This window comes from Oryctolagus cuniculus, chromosome 11 (assembly GCF_964237555.1).
Source record: "Oryctolagus cuniculus chromosome 11, mOryCun1.1, whole genome shotgun sequence".
Taxonomy (NCBI): domain Eukaryota; kingdom Metazoa; phylum Chordata; class Mammalia; order Lagomorpha; family Leporidae; genus Oryctolagus; species Oryctolagus cuniculus.
The window spans coordinates 13,627,101-13,648,494 of NC_091442.1; the positions used below are offsets into that span (position 1 = coordinate 13,627,101).

Below are 21,394 nucleotides of genomic sequence, written 5' to 3' on the forward strand. Positions count from 1 at the left end.
CCAGGAGCTTCTTCTGGGTCTCCCCAGAAGTGCATGCAGGGGCCCAAGCACTTGGACCATCTTCTGCTGCTTTCCCAGGCCATGGCAGAGAGCTTGATAGGAAGAGAAGCAACCAGTACTAGAACCAGTGCCCATATGGGATGCTGGTACCACAGGTGGAGGCTTAGCCCACTATGCCACAGTGCTGCCCCCTGCCCCTATTTTTTTTAAGATTTTATTTATTTATTTGAAAATGAGAGAGTGAGGGAGGGAGAGGGAGAGGGAGAGGGAGAGAGAGAGAGAGAGAGACTCTTCCATCTGTTAGTTCATGCCCCAGATGGCTATAAAGGCCAGAACTGGGCTAGACTGAAGCCAGGAGCCAGGAACTTCATCCAAATCTCCCACGTGGGTGCAGGGGCTCAAGGACTTGAGCCATCTTCTGATGCTTTTCTTAGGTCATTAGCAGGGAGCTGGATTAGAAATCAAACAGCTGGGATACGAACTGGCACCCATATGGGATGCTGGTGCCATAGGCAGCAGCGTTACCTGCTATGCCGAACTCTGGCCCCTGGAATCATTCTTAAACTACTTTTAATTTCTCTTATTTAAATGGAGTTTTCCCCTTTGAGTTTTTCTAGTGATTGGATTATGATTCAGGGGAAGAAATCAGAGTCAGGCTGCAGTCCTTTCATTCTACCTGTGGTGTGTCCCCTCAAAATGTCTCACTTGGGGGCCGGCACTGAGGCGTAGTGGCTAAAGCCACTGTCTGCTATGCTGGCATCTCATTTTGCTGCTGATTTGAGTCCCTGGGAAAGCAGCAGAAGATGGGCCCCTGCACCTGCATTGGGGACCGGAAGAACTCCTGGCTCCGGAATGGCTTAGCTCTGGCTGTTGCAGCCATTTAGGGAGTGAACCAGCAGATGGAAGACTCTCACTCTCTCTCTCTCTCTCTCCTTCTCTGTAATTCTGACTTTCAAGTAAATAAATAAAATCTTTTAACAAAAAAACTTAAGTGAGATAGGGAGAGACAGGGCCTAAGCATGTGAGTGGCCCTTTGCTGCTTTTCCCAGGCCAGTAGCCGGCACTCAAACCTGGGCCCATATGGGATGCCAGCACTGTGGCCGGTGGCTTACCCCACTGCACCACAATGCTGGCCCCAAACTTCTGTCTTTTTACTGTTCTTTGTGGGTAGTTGTGAAACTTTTCCTTTAGCCCTATGGGTACACCTTTTCCTTACAGGCAGATTTTAGAATGAAGGGAGAAGCGAACTGAGTAATTTCAGAGAAATATGAAAACTTGAAGCTATGATGGACTTTGGGTCTTGAATTTTTTGTCTCTAGAGAGTATTTTACTTATAGTAATTCTTTGCTCTAGAACATAGTTTTGAAAGACTTTTCAAATAAATTTCACTTGACTCTTGTTTATGTAATATTGTGTTTCACCATGTATCAAGGGGAGAGGATCCTCAGAATCTGTAAATGGGCACCAGGTACTGTGATGCTGGGCTTTGGGACAAAGTTTTGTTTGGATACATCATGGTCAGGATCCTAGACATTGCCCCAATAACAAGAGATTACCCAACTTTTCTTATTTCTATCCTTTTCCTTTTTTTTCTTTTGTATAGTAGTAATTCCTGGGAGAGGGGCTCTAGTGACACCTCTAACCTAGGCTTTCTGCTAATTCCCAAGACGTCTCTAGGTTTGTGCCCTTAATCCTGGATTGCTAGTGTTGAGAGTGAGCTAGAATACCCACAAGTGGATTCACCTTGCACTATGGTTACTTTTATTTTTTTATGGTTCTCAGAATACTGACGTGAGCTGCTTATATTAATGGATTTGCTTGTGAGGGTTCTTGGCAAGGTTATGAAGAGAGCAGTCAGAGCAGAGGGGTGCGACCCTCTGTGCTCTGACAATGGAGGTTTATTTTGGTTCAAGACTGTAGCTCACAGCTGTAAAGTCTTAACTTCCATATTGCTGGTACCTGGGGTGCCAGAGACACACCCTAGAATGTGGGTGTTGTTGCAGGTTGAATGCCTGTTGACTTGTGGCAGATAAACAAGTTTAATGATTCTTTTAGTTGCACCTACATGGAAATCCACTGGGGTCAGTGACAAAATGCAGAAACCAACTCAGTTTTGGCAAGTCATGCCAAGGAGCTCTCAAGAATGACTGCCTTCTTACACATTGACTCATTACAAGGGTAGGTTGTGCCTGGAGATAGGTCATCTGTAGTTTGTGTTGGAAGAATCTGTGGGGAGTGGTGAATGAATTCGGACCAGTAAAAGTCTTATATATCTAATCAGTCTGAAAGGCAAAGCTGGGCAAAGAAATGAGCAAGAATTTTGAATTCAGGAAACTCCCAGACATAATTCAATTTATTTACCCAGAACAATTTTGGCATAATTTTTCATGAGGAATATTCCTTTTTTCTTCTGTCATCTTTTTTTCTTTGACAGCTTCTGTCATCTTAAGCTTCTATTCTTCCTTGTCCTCTGTCCCTATGAGGTAAATAAATTTAGTGATTATTATAGTCATCGTTATGGTTGAAGACCACATATCAATGGGAACTTAGCATCTCTGTAGAATTTCACTGCTGTCTTTCATGCTGACTCATGCTTCTAGCCATAAATTATTAGTAAGCCAATCGAGTGCTGGACTCGGGATATGCAAATCAAGTTCTATCTCTGCTCTGGAGTGGAAAACTATTGCTTAGCCGTTGACTACAGGTGGTGAACCATGATCCCTGCTTCTCCTGCTGTGAAACAGTGATGTGTTGGACAGGCTCTCAAAGACCTGAGGCCATCCTGGTGGTGTGAGGCCCTAGGAGGAGAGTCGGGGCTCTGGATCCCTGTCTCTTTTCTGAGTTAGCTTAGACAAATCATTAGCTTCTCTGTGCTTCAGTTTTCACAGTTTCAAGAATGTTGTTGGACTAAGTGACCTAGGACAGTGAAATTTATCTCTGTCATTTACCCCCAACCCAGGTATAATTGATTTCTTGCCTACTTTCCCTTGGCCTCACTTGATTTTTCCTGAAAAACGATGATCCCTAGTATTGTCACTGGGGACAGGGCAAGGTACCAAAAGACTTACCTCTCAGGAAGACAATATTTTTCACAGATATACTTTTGATGGAAGTTGTTTCTGTTGCCATTACAGCCAGAAAAGATGAAGGGCTCACACAAGAACGTGAGCGTGTTGTAGTAGAATCTGGTCAGGACTAAGTTACAGTTGCCCTTCTTCACTGGGTAGTTGCAGTACTCTGTGCGTAGAAATCCCAGAGTCAGGTCTTTGCCACCTTGTTGGTGTTGTTCCCTCATGGACTGACCACTAATGCTCATCAACCCATGTAAGTCCACCTGGTTTTAACACTGGGGAACAGTCGGAGTTTCTTGAGCATACATTTCTCTGTATACGTGATACAGGGTGATGATTCTAGACCATAGCCTGGGTTCATGATGTACGGAAGTAGCTGGGGAAGGACAGTGAGGTAGCTCTGCAACCTTGGAGTTGGTAGCAAGAAAGATCTGAGGTGTCCTCCGCTGCTGACAGGAATCCTTCTTCATGTCCAACCTACCCGTCTCCTGACCCTTTACACGCTTCCTAGGACCCTGGAAACGGACATCTCATCTGCTCCCCCAAGGACACACATCGCGGAGCCCCTACTTCCACTCTCCGACCCATCAGTCTCTAGGCTGCACGTGCCTACTGAAAGGATCCTTTACTCTATCTACGCCTGAAGTAGAGACTTAAAGTGCTTGATCTGGTGCATCTTCTTTTTCGCCATCAAAGTCTGTCCATTCCCATACAGCCCCACTCCCCACTTTGTGCATCCAGACTCACCTGGCCGTTCTGAGATCAGGGAGGTGGGTGTTTAGAGCAGGAGCCATGATGACCACGTTGGAGATAAAGGAGTTAATGTCAGTCATTTTTTAAATTATTAATATAAAAAGAACAGATCTCATGTATTTCATAGGCATAATTCTAAGAAGATAATGATACTTGGCTAATGTCATTCTTTAAGTTGAGCTACCATTCTTATCTACATTTGAGTGTTTCTCTTAATATTTATTTATTTGAGAGGCAGGGTTACAGACAGAGAGAGGGAAAGACATGGAGAGAGGTCTTCCATCCACTGGTTCACTCCCCACATTGCCACAATGGCGGGAGCTGGGCCCATCCGAAACCAGGAGCCAGGAACTTTCTCTGGGTCTCCCATGTGGGGGCAGGGGCTCAAGCACTTGGGCTATCTTCCATTGCCTTCCCAGGTCATCTGTGGAGAGCTGGATCAGAAGTGGAGCAGCCGGGACAGGAACTGGCACCCATATAGGATGCTGGCACTGTAGGCAGAGGCTTAGCCTACCATGCCACAGTGCCTGCCTAGGGAGTTTCTCCTTTGTACTCTGAGTATTTTATACATGCCCACTATAATTTGAATCAAGAGCAACTTAATTTAAACAAGTAGAATGAGAGTGTTCTAAGCATGCCACCAAAAACCTCTGCGTCTGTGTATCAGTTGAATTTAACACAGTGCTCCTGTACATCAATGCTGAATAGAATTGAAACTCTTGTAATAAATATACACACACAAACAACAAAGGACTTCCTGGGATATCCCAGCCATCAGTCCAATTTTCATAGTCCCTATTCCTCTTTTACTGAAATTCCCTAGGAAAAAGTTAGGTTGATTCTACCTTCTGTCTTCCTTCTCCTCCAACCCATAGAGGGAAATCAATTTAATCAGATGATATAACTTCTGAACCTTCTGGCTAAGATCAAGTGTAATTTAATCAGCCCTCGAGTCCTGTGTTTTCAGATACAGGGAGGACTTGATCCTGCTGGTTGGCACTCATACCCCAGGCCGCCTAGACTTCCTTCTCCTTCAGTTTCCTCCTGGCTTCCCCGTCTTTTTTGCCTTACCTCCAAGATGCCCACTTTCACACAGTTGACTCCTGAGTGGTTCAGGAAATAGGTTCCCAGCAAGTGTGTGGAGGAGCATGGAAAAGACAAGGAGCCACAGAGAAAAGTGGGTCCATTTGGGCTTCATGCTGTTGCAGAGGGTCGGTAGGAGAGTCCTGGGCTGGGCTGAAGTTATATCCTGGGAGTGGACCTCCCTCTGCTGGGAGGGGTTGAATCCATACCTCTAATTTAGTTTCCCCAGGGCTCAAGCCTGGGCAGGGTTCTGGTGCACCCAAAATCAGCCTAGTGAGTAGGACAGTCAGTGCTTGGGTACCCAGCCATGGAGATTGAAAGGCCATGGTTTCTCAGAGCCCTGCTGTGGAATCTCCCCCCCCCCCCCGCCCCTCCCCCTCTCCCTCTCCCTGTTTCCCTCTCTCCCTCTCTCCCTCTCTCTTACCCCTAAGGATCATAGCCACTTATAGCTCAAAACATCAACATGTTTATAATGAGTAGTTATAAATCAATTGCTATCAATGCTTTAGCATATAAATGTGAGAATTTGAAAAAAAATTGGCTAAGCCAATCTGAGAGGCTGGAACAAAAGCAACAAAATAAATCAAGAGAAAGCAGACAAGATAGTTGATGAAGATGGTAATTACCTGAGTTTTTCATAGATGTCCTTTTTAAGGCTGAGGAAGCCCCTTCTGTTCCTAATTAGACAAGCATTTGTATCATGAAAGTGAGATAAATTTGGCCGGTTGCATGTTCTGTGTTTGTTGACTTGATGATGTTCTTTGTTCAGTGAATGTGGCATGCTGCATTGATTTCTGCATGTTGACACAGGCTTGTATTCCTGGGATAAATCCGCCAGATTTGGTCATAGTGTATCATTTTTCTATGTTGTTGATCTTTTTACTAATTTTTTTTCCACATTTTTGTACCTATACTTATGAGCAGTATTTGTCTAAGTTTTCTTTGTGATGTCTTTGTCTCATTTTATAATGAGGCCTGGCATATACTTGTTCATAGATTTGTTTTCTAATCATTTTTGTTTCTATGAGAGCAGTGGTATTCTCTCTGATTGTCCCATCCTTGAGTTCAATAATTTAAGTTTTCTCTCTCTCTCTCTCTCTCTTTTTTTTTTTGTACTAGCCGAGCTACAGTTTTGTTCTTTTCAAAGGATCAATTTTGGTTTTATTGATTTTCTCAATCTCTATTTTTACTCTAAGCTTTATTGATTTCTTCCTTCTGTTTGTTTTGATTTTTGCAGAAAGCTTCTGAGCTTGGTAAAGTGCCTGCGCTTTTGAGATCATAGACAAGAAATATTCACCTGCACCATTAGCTTGAAGTGTTTCTCCTATGTTTTCTTCTAGAAACTTCATAGTTTCAGGTCTTACATGTAGGTGTTTGATCCATATTGAGTTGTTTTTTGTATATGGAGAGAGACAGGGATCTAATTTCATTCTTCTACATATAATCCAGTTTGCCAGCATAATTTTTTTCTTTCTTTTTTTCTAAAAAGATTTATTTTATTTATTTGAAAGACAGAGTTACAGAGAGAGGTAGAGACAGAGAGAGAGGTCTTCTATCTGCTGGTTTACTCCCCAGATGACTGCAATGGCTGGAGCTGTGCTGATCCGAAGTCAGGAGCCAGGAGCCTCTTCTGGGTCTCCCACGTGGGTACAGGGGCCATAGCAGAGAGCAGGATCAGAAGAGGAGCAGCCGGGACTAGAACCGGCACTCATATGGGATGTCTGCTTTGCAGGCCAGGGCATTAACCCGCTGAGCCACAGCACCAGCTCCGCCAACAACATTTCTTAAAAAGACTTTCCTTTCTCCAGTGTGTGTTCTTGGCATCTTTACCAAACTAGTATTAGTTGGCTGTACGTATGTGAAGTAATTTCTGGGCTCTCTGTTTTGTTTGTTTGTTTTGGACAGGCAGAGTGGACAGTGAGAGAGACAGAGAGAAAGGTCTTCCTTTTCTGTTGGTTCACCCCCCAATGGTCACTGCGGCCGGCGCACCATGCTGATCCAAAGCCAGGAGCCAGGTGCTTCCCCTGGTCTCCCATGGGGTGCAGGGCCCAAGCATTTGGGCCATCCTCCACTGCCTTCCCGGGCCACAGCAGAGAGCTGGACTGGAAGAGGAGCAACTGGGACAGAATCCGGTGCCCCAGCCGGGACTAGAACCCGGGGTGCGGGCGCCACAGGCGGAGGATTAGCCTATTGAGCCATGGCGCCGGCTTAGGTATTGGTTTTTATGCCAGCACCATGTTGCTTCAATTACTGTAGCTTTGTAATATGCTTTGAAATTAGGTATTGTGGTGTCTCCAGCTTGATTTTTGTTGTTGTTGTTGTTGTTTTTTTTTTTTTTTTTTTTTTTTTGGTTTGTATCACTTTGGCTATTCTGAGTCTTTTGTAATTCCATATAAATTTTAGGATTATTTTTAATAATTATATACAGAATGTCATTGGTGTTTTGAAAGGGATTACATTGAATCTGTAGATTGTTTTAGGTAGTATAGTTTTTTTTAATAGTATGAATTCTTGGTTTCTTCATGAAATCTTTATGATGTCCTTGATGATTTCTTTTCATCAATGTTTTATAATTTTCATTGTAGAGATCTTTCCCTTCCTGGGTTAAATTTATTCCTATGTATTTGATTTTTTGGTAGCTATTGTGAATTGGATTTATTTCTTGATTTCTCTCTCAGTGAGATCATTATTGGTACATAAAAATGCTGCTATTTTTTGTATGTTGATTTTGTAACTTGCAACTCTACTAAATTAGCTTTTCTTTTTTCTTTTCTTTTCTTTTTTTGACAGAGTTAGACAGTGAGAGAGAGAGACAGAGAGAAAGGAACCAACCTTCTGTTGGTTCACTCCCCAAATGGCTTCTATGGCCGGCGCTGTGCCAATCCAAAGCCAGGAGCCAGGTGCTTCCTCCTGGTCTCCCATGGGGTGCAGGGCCCAAGGACTTGGCCATCCTCCACTGCCCTTCCAGGCCACAGCAGAGAGCTGGACTGGAGGAGGAGCAACTGGGACAGAATCCGGTGCCCCAACCGGGACTAGAACCCGGGGTGCCTGCACCGCAGGCGGAAGATTAGCCTAGTAAGCCGCAGCGCTGACCAAACTAGCTTTTCGGTTCTAACAGCTTTTTGGTGAAGTGTTTAGGTTTTTCCATGTATAATATCATGTCATTTGAAAACATGCATATTTTAACTTCCACCTTTCCAGTTTTGACGTCTTTATTTCTTTCTCTTCAATAATTGCTCTCAGTAATACTCCCAGTACTATATTGAATCAGAGTGGTGAAAGTGGACATCCTTCTCTTGTTCCAGTTCTAAGGGGAAATGCTTTCAGCTTTTCCCATTCAGTGTGACATTGGCTGTTGATTTGTCATATATAGCCTTTATAATTTGAGGTATGCTCCTTGTATACCTAGTTTGCTGAGGTTTTTTAATCATGAAGAGATATTAATATCATGAAAGTATTTTCTGCGTCTACTGAGATGATTCATGTTCTGAAATATAGGCACAAGAAAACTTCACAGCTGTTATTCTTGTCACCATAGAAGTTCAAAAAGTCATTTCAGAAACATTTCCAAAAAGTAATTGATATACATGTCTATGCATTTTTCACTCATAAAATAGCTTTTGTTTTCCCCAGTTGGGAAGGATACCAACACTTCCACTACATGTGTTAAAATAAGGAAAATATGGTGCTAGTGCTGTGATGTAGAGGGTAAAGCCGCCACCTGCAGTGCCAGCATCCCATATGGACACCGGTTCGAGTCCCGACTATTCTACTTCCGATCCAGCTCTCTGCTATGGCCTGGGAAAGCAGTGGAAGATGGCCCAAGTCTTTGGGCCCCTGCACCCGCATGGGAGACCTGGAGGAAGCTCCTGGCTCCTGGCTTTGGATTGGCGCAGCTTCGGCCGTTGCAGCCATCTGTGGAGTGAACCATTGGATGGAAGACCCTTCTCTCTGCCTCTCCTCTCTCTGTGTAACTGACTTTCAAATAAAGAAATAAATCTTAAAAAAAAAATAAGGAAAATAAGCATTTCCACATTGTCACCGCAAAACTAGCTTGTGGATAGTGAAATGTGTTTAATGGGCGTGACAGAAAAAAATTGCATATGGTGGCTTGTGATTTCTAAATGTCTGCTAAATAAAAACCTTATTTTCCTTGGAAAATGTGTACTAAGGGACAACACTATTGAAACTGACAGTGTGTGATGAGATGAATGACTGACGCGATGCAAATTCCCGGAACCATATTACCACTTTGCCCAACAGAGTAAGAAATTAAGTAGGGCATGAAATATATGTGATTCTGGGTCAGAGACCCCTGCTCACCCATATAGGTTCAACTGGTCCTCTTGATTCTATCCACAGTGACTGTACATTACAAATGTCAAAGGCAACTGGAAGAATTCTTGGGGCATTGCAGGTTAAGCCACGGCCTGCAACCCTGGCATCCCACATGGGTACTGATTCGTGTCCTGGCTGCTCTGCTTCTATTCCAGCTCCCTGATAATGCACCTGAGAAAGCAGCAGAATATGGCCTAAGGGCTTGGAAGAAGCTCCAGGACGAAGAAGCTCCAGGCTACTGACTTTGGCATGGCACAGCCCGGGCCATTGCACCTATTCAGGGAGTGAACCAGTGGATGGAAGATCTCTCTCTCTCTCTGTCTCTCCCTCTCTCTGCAATTCTTCCTTTTAAGCAAATAAAAATCCTTAAAAAAAAAAGAATTTTTGGCATTGACTTTTGAAATTTGGCATGAGGATAATGGAAAATCCATGTGAATCCCCTTACTATCCATCGAAACAAGAAAATTAAAAACAATGCCTCATTCCTGGAGAAATGGTAGAGATTAGTATTATTATCAAAGAATTGAAAGATATCAGTGTGGAGACTATTGGTCACTATGGGTAGAGTATCTTTTATCCAAAATACTTGGATCAGGAGAGTTCCAGATTTCATATTTTTTTTTATTTTGGAATATTTGCATATGCATAATATAATATCTGTGGATGGGTGCCAAATCTAAAGGTGATATTCATTTATGTTTCATATATTTCCTATACATATAGCCTGAAGGTAATTTTATATAACATTTAAAATAATTTGTGCATGAAACAAAGGTTCAGGATGTGAAATATTTCACCTGTGGTGTCATATTGGTGCTTAAAAATTTTGGATTTTGGAGCATTGCAGACTTCAGATATTTGGATTAGGGATTTTCAGCCTGTATTAGTATAGTGTTTTTATGTGCCGTTTAGGAGTACTTCACCAAACAGTGGAAACATGGATCCATTGACTTGGGAACTGAGTGTGAAAACTGTCTTATCTGACTAGCCATGATTGACTTTGTCAAGGAAAATGGGATTAATGTGTCACGTAGAGAAAGTGGAGGATATAATTGGGTTCCCGGACTACCTAATTGTATCACTGTATTAAATAGTAGAGTTTAATAGAAGACAATAAGTAAATAATCATGTGTACTTTAAAAATTTATGTACTTGTTTGTTTTGTTTATTTGAGAGAGAGAAAAATAAATCTCCCATCTGCTGGTTTACTCCTCGTTTGCCTGTAACAGCCAGAGGTGACCCAGCTGAAGCCAGGAGCCAAGAACTCAGTCTGGGTCTCCCATGTCAGCACCAGAGATGCAACTATATGAGCCATTAGCTGCCTTTTGGAGTGTGCCTTAGAAGGAAGCTGTCAGTGCAAGTGGAACGAGGGTTCGAGTCTGGACACTCCAATATGGGATATGGGTGTCCCAGTGACATCCTAACCTCTACACCAGCTGCCCACTCAGGCCTATTTTTTTATTCTCAGGAATGAAGACTTGGTTCACTCTGCGCTGAAAAGCCCAGGATACGTTAGGTGCTGGTTCAAGTTAGGGAGCTGTGGTCTGAAACGGAAGGAGGATGGCATGAAGACCAGCAGTGGCTTTATATTCGATGGCACAAAGAAAGCTACCCGTATTTCCTTGTCAGTTGTGCTATAAAATGGAAAGAAAAGCCACTAGTGTTTTATTTAAGGTGTACTGCGGAGTGGTAATGTTTGCCATTTAGTCTAACTGTTGCAGATCTTTTTGGAGGATATTATTGGGCCAGTCAGGCAGGAGTCTGGAGATGCCTTGCACCCTGGTTCTGACAGAGTCAACATTTCTGTCTCTCGTGCTAACCACCCAGCTCCTCATAAAGAGAGGCTGAGTGTTGGAGGAAGTTCCTGGGAGAAGGCCTAGGCTATGATGAGTTGAAAAACTGTCTCCCAGAGGACTGGATACCCTGACATTTTTGCATGAGTGCCTGTCTGCAGGCATGTGTAAACACGCAGTGAATGTCCTAAAGTGAGAATGTTCCGTTTTGGTGGAAGGCATAGAATGTAAAACGTTAGATGAAAGAGATATAAGGCAGAAAACAATGAAGGCTGTGAACCTGCCTTTATTTTTCTGCTATTTAATTTTCTGCTCTGTCTAGTGGAAAACTCGTAGTTGAAGGTTTGCAAAAAATGCTCGAGGCCCAGTGTACCCAGAAGCATTCCATTGAAAGAAGAAGGGACCTTAATGAACCAAGAAATTAATTAATTTTTTTTAAGTGGAGAGCTGGATCAGAAATGGAGCAGCCGGGACTCTAACTCTAGCCCAACCTGCTGCACCACAATGCCAGTCCTGAGTCAAGCAATTTCATTTCACTATATTGCACTTTTTTGGTTATGCATCTTTTGCGATGTTGCCACAACTTCTTTGCCCTATACTATAGCTTGATGATAATTCTTATGTACTTGATGATATATGTGTATACACACACACACACACACACACACATTTGTCTAAGGCGAATGAACCTGATTATAAAGGAATGGATGGTTAAGGCTTCACTGAAGGGTCTCTGTAGCCCTAGGGCGTGGAGAGAAATGTCTAGCATCCTCTAGTGGTAAAGTTTCACAAATGTTAGAAAGTATGAAAGACACGAGGCAGCCCATCCTTTGGTCAGTGGGCTCTTGAGAACTGTGGTTATGATTTTAGACATGGAAGCCATGCATAAGTGACTCCCAACCTTAAGTGTGCTGGTTTCTATGGTGCCAATTTATTCTCATGTTACAAAAGGACCAAATAGTAGATTATTGGGACATTTGTTCTCATGAGTTTACCATTATAATTAGCTTATACTTTTTTTTAGTGTGTGAAAAAAAATATATAGGGGGCCGGCGCTATGGCACAGCGGGTTAACCCCCTGGCCTGAGGTGCCGGCTGCTCCTCTTCTGATCCAGCTCTCTGCTATGGCCTGGGATAGCAGTGGAAGATGGCTCGAGTCCTTGTGCCCCTGTGCCCATATGTGGGATCCGGAGGAGGCTCCTGGCTCCTGGCTTCGGATTGGTGCAGCTCCAGCTGTCACGGCCATCTGGGGAGTGAACCAGTAGATGGGGGACCTCTCTGTCTCTGCCTCTCTCTGTAACTCTTTCAAATAAATAAAATAAATCTTTAAAAAAAAGGATAAAATTGACCATTTTCACAGTTTTCAAGTGTATAATCCAGTGGCATTAAGAACATTCATAGTGATGATGGACGTCCATCATCACTTATCCATTTCCATGACTTCAAAATTAACTCATTAGATTTCCTTTTTTCCCTATCACATCGTGTCAGTCTTAACTTTAAGGAAAACTTCTTCTTTCTAGTCATTATTGTTACATTACATTGTGCCTGTGTATTCAGAATTTTACTTTCCAGTGCAAGAAGGAAGGAAGTACGCACACACTTCGCCTCTTCCCACATGTTAATACTTCATCTTTGATTAAGTCAGATAGTCTATCCTTTTCAGTTTCCCACCTTCTGGATTTTGCTACTTGCATTCCCAGCATGTCATTGGGTGTGCCCCAGTGTCTCCTGTCTTACTTGTGAAGGCAGGCAGAACAGTGGTCCTGCAAAGGTACCAGACTGGTCCTCCTTCTCAGAACACGTAAACGTTACCATATTCGGGGAAAGGATCCTTGCAGGTGTGATCGCCTTAAGGATCTTTTATTTATTTATTTATTTTTGACAGGCAGAGTGCACAGTGAGAGAGAGAGAGAGAAAGGTCTTCCTTTGCTGTTGGTTCACCCCCCAGTGGCCGCTGCGGCTCCTGGTCTCCCTCATGGGTGCAGGGCCCAAGGACCTGGGCCATCCTCCACTGCACTCCCTGGTCACAGCAGAGAGCTGGCCTGGAAGAGGGGCAACCGGGACAGAATCCGGTGCCCCGACCGTGAGCCGTGGCACCGGCCCTTAAAGATCTTGAGATGAGGACATTAGCCTTACTTGTCCAGGTGGGCCCTACATGTCATCACAGGTGTCCTTGTATGAGAGTGGCAAAGAGATACGTGAGGCAGATCACAGAGGGGAGAAGGAATGAGCAGGCACCCGAAGCTGGAGGGGACAGGTTCGTGTTCTTCAGATCCTCTGGCAGGAGGGCAGTGCTGTTGACACCTGGATTTTGGCTTAGTGGTACTGATTCTGGTCTGCTGGCCCCCAGATTGTGAGAGAAGACGTTTTTGTTGTTTTAGGGCCATCAAGTTTGTGGTAATTTGTTACAGCAGGCACAGGAAATAGAGGGTGGTTTAGATTAATGATGAATTGTCTTGTATGAATGCTGAATAGGTGTTTGACATAAAGTTATCACTCAGTACTCAAGCGTGAAATCAAATTTTTAAAATGTTAGCATATTTGATGTTATGATTTGTTGCAGCTATTAATTTTTCTGATAGTTATATTGTCACTTTTTGGCAAGTGGGAACCCCTTTGAGTAGTTCCTGGGTGCTTTTGACCTGATCACACTAGTCTTTGACACTTCCTTGAAATTAAAATTTTTTGACTTGCAAAAATCAAGGATTTGTTGAAAAAAAAAGGGGGGGGGATTGGTGCATTTTTTGAAGCCAAAGCTTGGCGACTGATCACAGAACAGATTCCAGAGCAAGAGAGAATGATATAACTGATGTTTTGTTTGGAAAAACTTCGAGCAGCAGACATGAGGAAGACATGCACACATACACATAGACACACAGCGACACACACAGAGCGAGTGAGCGAGAGAGAGCAAGAGTGCACTCAAAATAAAATTCTCTGCAGTACCCAGATGAGACGTCAGGGCTTAAAAAATTCTGACTTTTTTTGGAGCAGTGAAGCATGGTCTAAGATGAAAGACCACAAACTATGGAAATCTTGCTATCAAAGTTAGTGGTAAAGTTTGTGACCAGCCATTAGCCCTGGTTTCATACATTTTCTCACAAATTTGATGAGGTTTATCACACCTCTGTGGATACATATGCAGTGTGATTACTGAGTGACCAGGAGACTGGCAGCCCCAGAGAAAATGCAGCAAATACTGAGATCAGTGTACAATGATATAAGTGGTAGCTCATGGATATCAGACATCTTCTTCCTAGCCAGGATAATTTTAATTTTCCATTGCACAAAGGCCAGGCTTTGACATCCAGGTAGGAGAATGAAAAGAGAAATGGGAATACCACACTGAGATACCACTTCACACCTGTTAGAATGGCCAATATAAAGAAAACCCAGAAGGTAACTACTGTCTCTGAGGTTGTGGAGAAACTGGAAGATTTGTGCCCTGTTGATGAGAATGTAAATAGTGCAGCTGCTATGGAAACAGCATGGCAGTTTCCCCAAGATACATCTGCGATGTGATCCACCAATGCCACTTCTGGGTACGTGCCCAAAAGAATAGGAAGCTTAGCCTTAAACAGATGTTTGTACATCTGTGTCCACTTCAGTGATATTCACAATAGCCAAAAGGTAGAAGCATCCATCAGTGAGTGAATGGATAAGCAATATGATATATGTACATACATGTATATAAACACATATATGTATATATGTATGAATATTATTCAGTGTGAAAAAGGAAAAAAGCCCTGACATGGTACAACATGGATAGACCTTGAGGCTAGGAGGCTAAGTGAGATAATCCAGTCGCAAGACAACATATACTCTGTTATTGCACTTATGGAGGTACCCAGTAGATAAATTAACGGAGACAGAAAGTAAAATGGTGGGGACAAGCATTTGGGCAGCAGTGAAGACTCCCATTCGGGAAAGCCTGGGTTGGAGTCCCCAGTCTCCTTCAGATCTGGTTTTCTGTCCCTGTGCACCCTGGGAGGCAGCAGGTAATGGCGCAAGTACTCGGGTCCCTGCCACCCACGCGAGAGACACTGAGACAGTTCTGGCTCCTTGTTTCATTCTGGCTCAGCCCCAGCCACTGCATGCGTTTGGGGAGTAAACTGGCAGATGGAAGACCCCCCCCTCTCTCTTTCTCTGTTGCTATTCCTTTAAAATAAAAATAATAAAATAATAAAAAGAATAATAAAATAATTAAAAAGAAAATAAAATGCCTTTGTTTTTTCTAGGGGCTTGGGGAAGAGGGAAAGGGCAGTTATTGTTTGGTGGGCACAGAGCCTTAGTTTTTCAAGCTGAAAAGAGTTTTGGATATGGCTGGTTGTGACAGTTGCACACCAGTGTGAATGCACTTAGTGCCACTGAACTGTACACTCAACAGTGGTTAAGATGGCCAACTTTATTTACCTGGATTTTACTGCAATAAAAAGAAAATGGAAAACTGAAAACCCCTAAAACAAACAAGGCAGTAATGGAAGAGGTCAAAACTATGAGGAGTCTTTAAAATGCTCACAGAAAAGCATACTATGAAAAAACCCTTCATGGATTTAAAAAATATTTTTTGCACCAAAATAAACTTCTAATTCCATTTTTCAATGAACTTTTTTGAAGTGCCTTCATATCTATGCAAAAGTAACTAGATTTGAACTGTAATGAAAATATTTGAATTTGCCTGACATATCCCTGACTTAGACTATATTTACTTTAGTGAGAAGACAGAGTTTGTAAGAAAAATCGAATCTCACTGTAGAAAATGTATATAAGTAATAGGTCCTGTGTTTAAGCCACTTATAATAAATGCACCTTAATTCCCACTGGGGGTGAGGATGTTGGGGTCCATGGTTGAGAAGGAATTTGGAGGACCATGGCCCCAAAGGAGCCAAGACCCCTGTGTCTCCTGCTAACCATCCCCCAGGCTTCAGCAAGAAGAAGACTAGATGGTGGCAGGGCAGGATGGAAGAGGGTATAGATTGAGAGCATCTGGATAAGAAACTCCTGGAGTACTGAATGCCTCTGGCCTCTTCACTTGGATGCTTCTGTATTCTAGGGAGGTGGGTAGCTAATAACATGAATTTTAATATCCTTGGTGCCTCGTTGGTTATGTGAAAATAAGGGAGCGAGTGTTCTGGTCTCTCTGCACATGGGAGAAGGTGCACCGTTCCATTGCAGGGTGTGCATGAGCTGTGGGATTCAGGATGAAAGCTTTATGAGGTGGAAAATGGAGAAGGCCATTAACTTTAGTTAATGTGTTCTCTAGTGAAACCTCTGCTTGGTCTGGGAGAGACGTCTCAAAGGAAGGTGACTAAGAAAGGCTTGGTTACCCAGTGAACCTAGCAGCAGTCTATGGTAATGAGGAAGCTGTTTCTAGTAGATGGGGTGGGAAGAGTTCCTGATGCCCTGGAAATGTGCAGGTTTCTTATCTCTGTGGTGCTGTCTCTGGTCCCCAAATCCACATTTATGTTCTCATCTGGAGTTCCAGGAATCAGCAGAGTAGGGATGAAAACATTGGTTCCTGCTTTATAAATAGCCCTCTCTCACATCATAGAGCTTAGGTAACAGTGAAACATGTTATGATAGTTCCATTTTATGGAAAGACAGAGGGGGAAACAAACTTTTCTCACTGTGCAGAGGAAACTTGTCTGCTTGGGGAAATTTGAGAAAACCCCTGTGCAGAGAACAAGGGTCGCAGATTCCTGGGCAGTGGGTAAGGTTCTGCCTGTGTAATAAAGTTATATGTGAGTTTAACAAGAGGGACTCCCAGCTTCTGAATGTCTAGTTTACAAAGACACTGATGTGTTAACCTTATTTCAAGGCAGCCAATTCGTAGGTCAGCCAAGTTGACAGTTCTTCCAGTATAAAAGACTTCTAATGGATTTAGATGTTCTCTTCCTCTCCATCGGGCTGTTGCCAATCCCATCCTTCAAGAAAGTAATGAATGCCTTATTTTTCATCATGATGGAGGGTTTAATACTCTTCTGAGGGACTCACTTCACATTGAAACATGTGAAACCAGGAGTTAATGCTTCCCAGTGTTAGTTACATTTCTGTGTTTCAACATCTAGAGGTAACTGGTCATATGAGATGAAATTATGTTTCTCCTGAGAGATAATGTCTTGTACGGCTTGGGATCTCTCTTGCAGTGTGCTGTGTATCTTCTGAATCGGTTGCTTTTCTTCATAGTCATTAATAACACAAGTCCGGAAGTTGAGGAGTGTGTAGAAGTGATTGACAGTTCCTATGATTCCATCCCAAGGTGCACTTGCAACATTCTGTCTCATCCTCATAACCCTAAACTTCCGGATTCATTTTATTTTTTATATCTAATAGAGGGATGCTTTCAAGTCAAGTCAAAGCATATGCATTGAATTTGAAGATATAGTTGATATTTTAGGAACTTCATGCAACTAGAAAAATAGAGCAAAAAGGAATTAGAATTTTGCATGGCTCTAGCAATCAAAGGAATTTATGATCGATGTTTCGTAAGAGGATGTATAGGGCATTGATGTCAACCCATAGTGTACAATACTGTGCTCTACTTGGAAACAAGTTTACTAGAAGCTAAAAATCATAAAATCCTAAGTGATTATTAGGCACAAGTAGGTCTCCTATAAACGTTTGTGTCTTTGAATGAAGGTTTGGTATCTACATGTGTAAAGAATGCAGAAAAGCTGTCCAGAGGCAAAGCATATGGAATGTATAATGGCAGATGGGTGTTATCAGAAACAACACCTTTCTCTTAATAGCTGGCACAACTAGTGCTAACCTATCTTCTTTCCTAGCTGTGTTATTTGAGTTTAGAAGTCCTATTTTGTATTTTCATTTCTCCTGTTTTTCCTTTTTATTTAGCCTGTGTTGTTTGATATAAATTTTACCTTGTATTCCTTATGTTACAAAATTTCTTGCAAGAATTCAAATGAAACTTGAAGAGGAGAGATATTACCTGCAGACCTAGATTTGAAGGTAGATAAAGTAGCCACATAGAATTTTTGTTGAACTCTTTGGGAAGTGGGTGTGTGGTTTGAGCAATGCGAAGCAGAGGCATTACAAGAGACTAGAGAATTAAAAACAGAGTGGTTATGGGGCCTTCGCTGTGGCGTACTAGGTAAAGCAGCCAACTGCAGTGCCTGCATCCCATATGGGCGCTGATTCGAGTCTTGGCTGCTCTACTTCCTATCCAGCTCTCTGCTGTGGCCTGGGAAAGCAGTAGAAGATGGCCCAAGTCCTTGGGCCCCTGCACCCGCATGGGAGACCCGGAAGAAGCTCCTGGCTCCTGGCTTCAGAGCGGCACAGCTCCGGCTGTTGCAGCCAACTGGGGAGTGAATCAGCAGGTGGAAGACCTCTCTTTCTGTCTCTTCTTCTCTCTCTGTGTAACTCTTTCAAATAAATAAGTAAATATTAAAAAAAAAAGCAGGGTGGTCAAACTGAATAGCCAAGGAGGGCAATGTATTCTTTTTGCCTCCTCAGAGTAATTCCCTACTTCTGGTAATAGCCTCTTAATATTCCCTTGGTGTGTGTCCCTTCTCTACTGAAATTGTTAGTAACCCTAGCGCCTGCGTTACCTGTAAGGATAGTCGTTAGTTATCCAAGGAAGGGAGATGTGGGTATTGTTTAAAATTCAAGGGATCCAGGCGTTATGTGCCCTTGGATTTCGTTCCTGAATGGACAAGTTTATTTTATTATTAAATTTTGGATTAACATGTAATACTGGCCGGCGCCGTGGCTTACTAGGCTAATCCTCTGCCTTGCGGCGCCGGCACACCGGGTTCTAGGTCCGGTCAGGGCTCTGGATTCTGTCCCAGTTGCCCCTCTTCCAGGCTAGCTCTCTGCTGTGGCCAGGGAGTACAGTGGAGGATGGCCCAAGTGCTTGGGCCCTGCACCCCATGGGAAACCAGGAGAAGCACCTGGCTCCTGCCATTAGATCAGCGCGAAGCGCCGGCCTCAGCGTGCCAGCCGTGGTGGCCATTGGAGGGTGAACCAATGGCAAAGGAAGACCTTTCTCTCTATCTCTCTCTCTCACTGTCCACTCTGCCTGTCAAAAAAATAAAAATAAAAAAAACATGTAATACTTGTACCTTTTTAAGTAGTACAGTGCAACATTTCAACACATACACGGAGTAAGCCGACCACAAGCATTTCTGTTTCCTTTTCTTTGTGTTTGCTGCCTGTCAGCAACTCTGTTCCAGTTATTTATGCAGAATAGAATACATTCTCATAAGACAGTCACCCCACTGTACTGCCAAGTGCCAGGGCCCCTTGTGTTCATCCTCGTGTGTTTCAGCACCCATTATCCAAACTCCTCCTCCATTCCTCCCTCCTCCCTTCCCAGCTTCTAATAATCGCTATTTTAAATTTGGATATATATCATTATTGTTATTTTTTAAGCTTCCATATGTGAGAGAGAACGTGTGGTATTCGTTTTCTTGCATCTGGCTTATTTCACTTAATAGAATGATTTTAGTTATTTGAGGAACCTCCACACCATTCTGTGTTAACGGCTGTAATAATTTGCATCCCCACCAATACTATATAAGGGCTCCCTTTTCTCCACATCCTCATCAGTATTTGTTATTTATGTTTATGTATATATATAAAGATTTACTCTGTTTATCTGAAGCACTGAGTTACAGAGAGAAAGAGGGAGAGACAGAGAGAAGTCTTCCGTCTGCTGGTTCACGCCCCAGTGGCTGCGACCCTTTCAAATCCTTTTCCCCAGGACTTCCTGGAACCATGATAGTTCTTAAACCAGCATCAGTTTTTTTTTTGTCACCTGTAATAGAGCTCCACCCCCCTCCACCAGTTGTTTCTCTTATGATCAACTCTGAATCAGAAAAAGACCAGAATTAGGTCTATCCCAGTATTATTATGGTTTTTTTTTGGCATGCACTCTCAGTCCTTTTCATATTGCTTTGTTGTGTGGATGGCCTCACTCAGATCTTCATCTGGATATCCCTTTTGTGAGTGATCAGGTCCTCAGAATAGCCTATCTCAATGCAATGAGAAATCCTGTTGGGTTCCATGTAAATTTATGTTTTCGTGTTATCTGCAGTGTGTGTGAAGTTCTATTATAAGACCTGCATATTCAACGGTCTTTTTGTAATATGGAGACATATGAAAAATTTCTTTCAGTGCCTCAGAGAGCATGCAAACACCTTGTTTTTAGAATTGAGTGAGATAAGGCATGGAAAGCCAAGACACTCTGGCAAAACAAACAAAAACAAAAACAAAAAAACACCTAAATGAAAGATCTCTGTGAGTGAGATCCCAGTGGAAAGAACAGGTCTTCAAAGAAGGAGGTACATTTCTCTGAAGGGAGGAGAGAACTTTCACTTTGACTATGACCTTGTCTAAGTAAGATAAGAGTCGGTGAACTCAAAAGGCTTTCATAGCCTTGGAAACTCATGACTGGAGCATAGGGAGATTACTGATGCCATAAACAGGAGTGTCAATTTGTAAAGTCAACAACAGGAGTCACTGTGCACTTACTCCTCATGTAGGATCTCTGTCCTTAATGTGCTGTACATTGAGATTTAATGCTATAACGAGTACTCAAACAGTATTTTTCACTTTGTGTTTCTATGGGGGTGCAAACTGTTGAAATCTTTACTTAATGTATACTAAACTGATCTTCTGTATATATAGAAAATTGAAAATGAATCGTGATATGAATGGAAGGGGAGAGAGAGCGGGAAAGGGGAGGGTTGTGGGTGGGAGGGAAGTCATCGGGGAGTGGGGGGGAGAAGCCAATGTAGTCCATAAGCTGTACTTTGGAAATCTATATTCATTAAATAAAAGTTAAAAAAAAAGAGAGAGAGAAAAAAAAGAACTGAGTGAGATATACATTAGAGCATAACTCGGATCTCAGGAGGAATCCAGGAGCCCGAGGGTAGAATGGATTTTGGGTAACCATTGTCTCCCAGTCCTCATCTCCAGACAGTTTCTCAAAAGTACTATGCTGGCCGGCACCGCGGCTCACTAGGCTAATCCTCCGCCTTGCGGCACCGGCACACCGGGTTCTAGTCCTGGTCGGGGTGCCGGATTCTGTCCCAGTTGCCCCTCTTCCAGGCCAGCTCTCTGCTGTGGCCAGGGAGTGCAGTGGAGGATGGCCCAGGTGCTTGGGCCCTGCACCCTATGGGAGACCAGGATAAGTACCTGGCTCCTGCCATCGGATCAGTGCGGTGTGCCGGCTGTAGCGCGGCGGCCGCGGCAGCCATTGGAGGGTGAACCAACAGCAAAAAGGAAGACCTTTCTCTCTGTCTCTCTCTCTCACTGTCCACTCTGCCTGTCAAAAAAAATAAAAGAGTACTATGCTGCACTAGAGTCTTTATTGTTCTAAATGTCTTTTCA

The 21,394-nt window shown here is 43.1% G+C and overlaps 2 protein-coding genes across 2 annotated transcripts in view; one reads left to right on the plus strand and one right to left on the minus strand.

Annotated features, from left to right (window-relative positions):
- Window positions 1-21,394, plus strand: part of WFDC3 (WAP four-disulfide core domain 3) — a 54,640-nt gene that overhangs the window by 20,773 nt on the left and 12,473 nt on the right.
- On the minus strand, window positions 1,428-5,079 carry LOC103352382 (kunitz-type protease inhibitor 3). Its single transcript, XM_051844997.2, is given in 4 exon segments — window positions 1,428-1,526; window positions 3,057-3,073; window positions 3,076-3,237; window positions 4,896-5,079. Coding segments are annotated over 4 exon segments (405 nt in total). The 5' UTR covers window positions 5,023-5,079.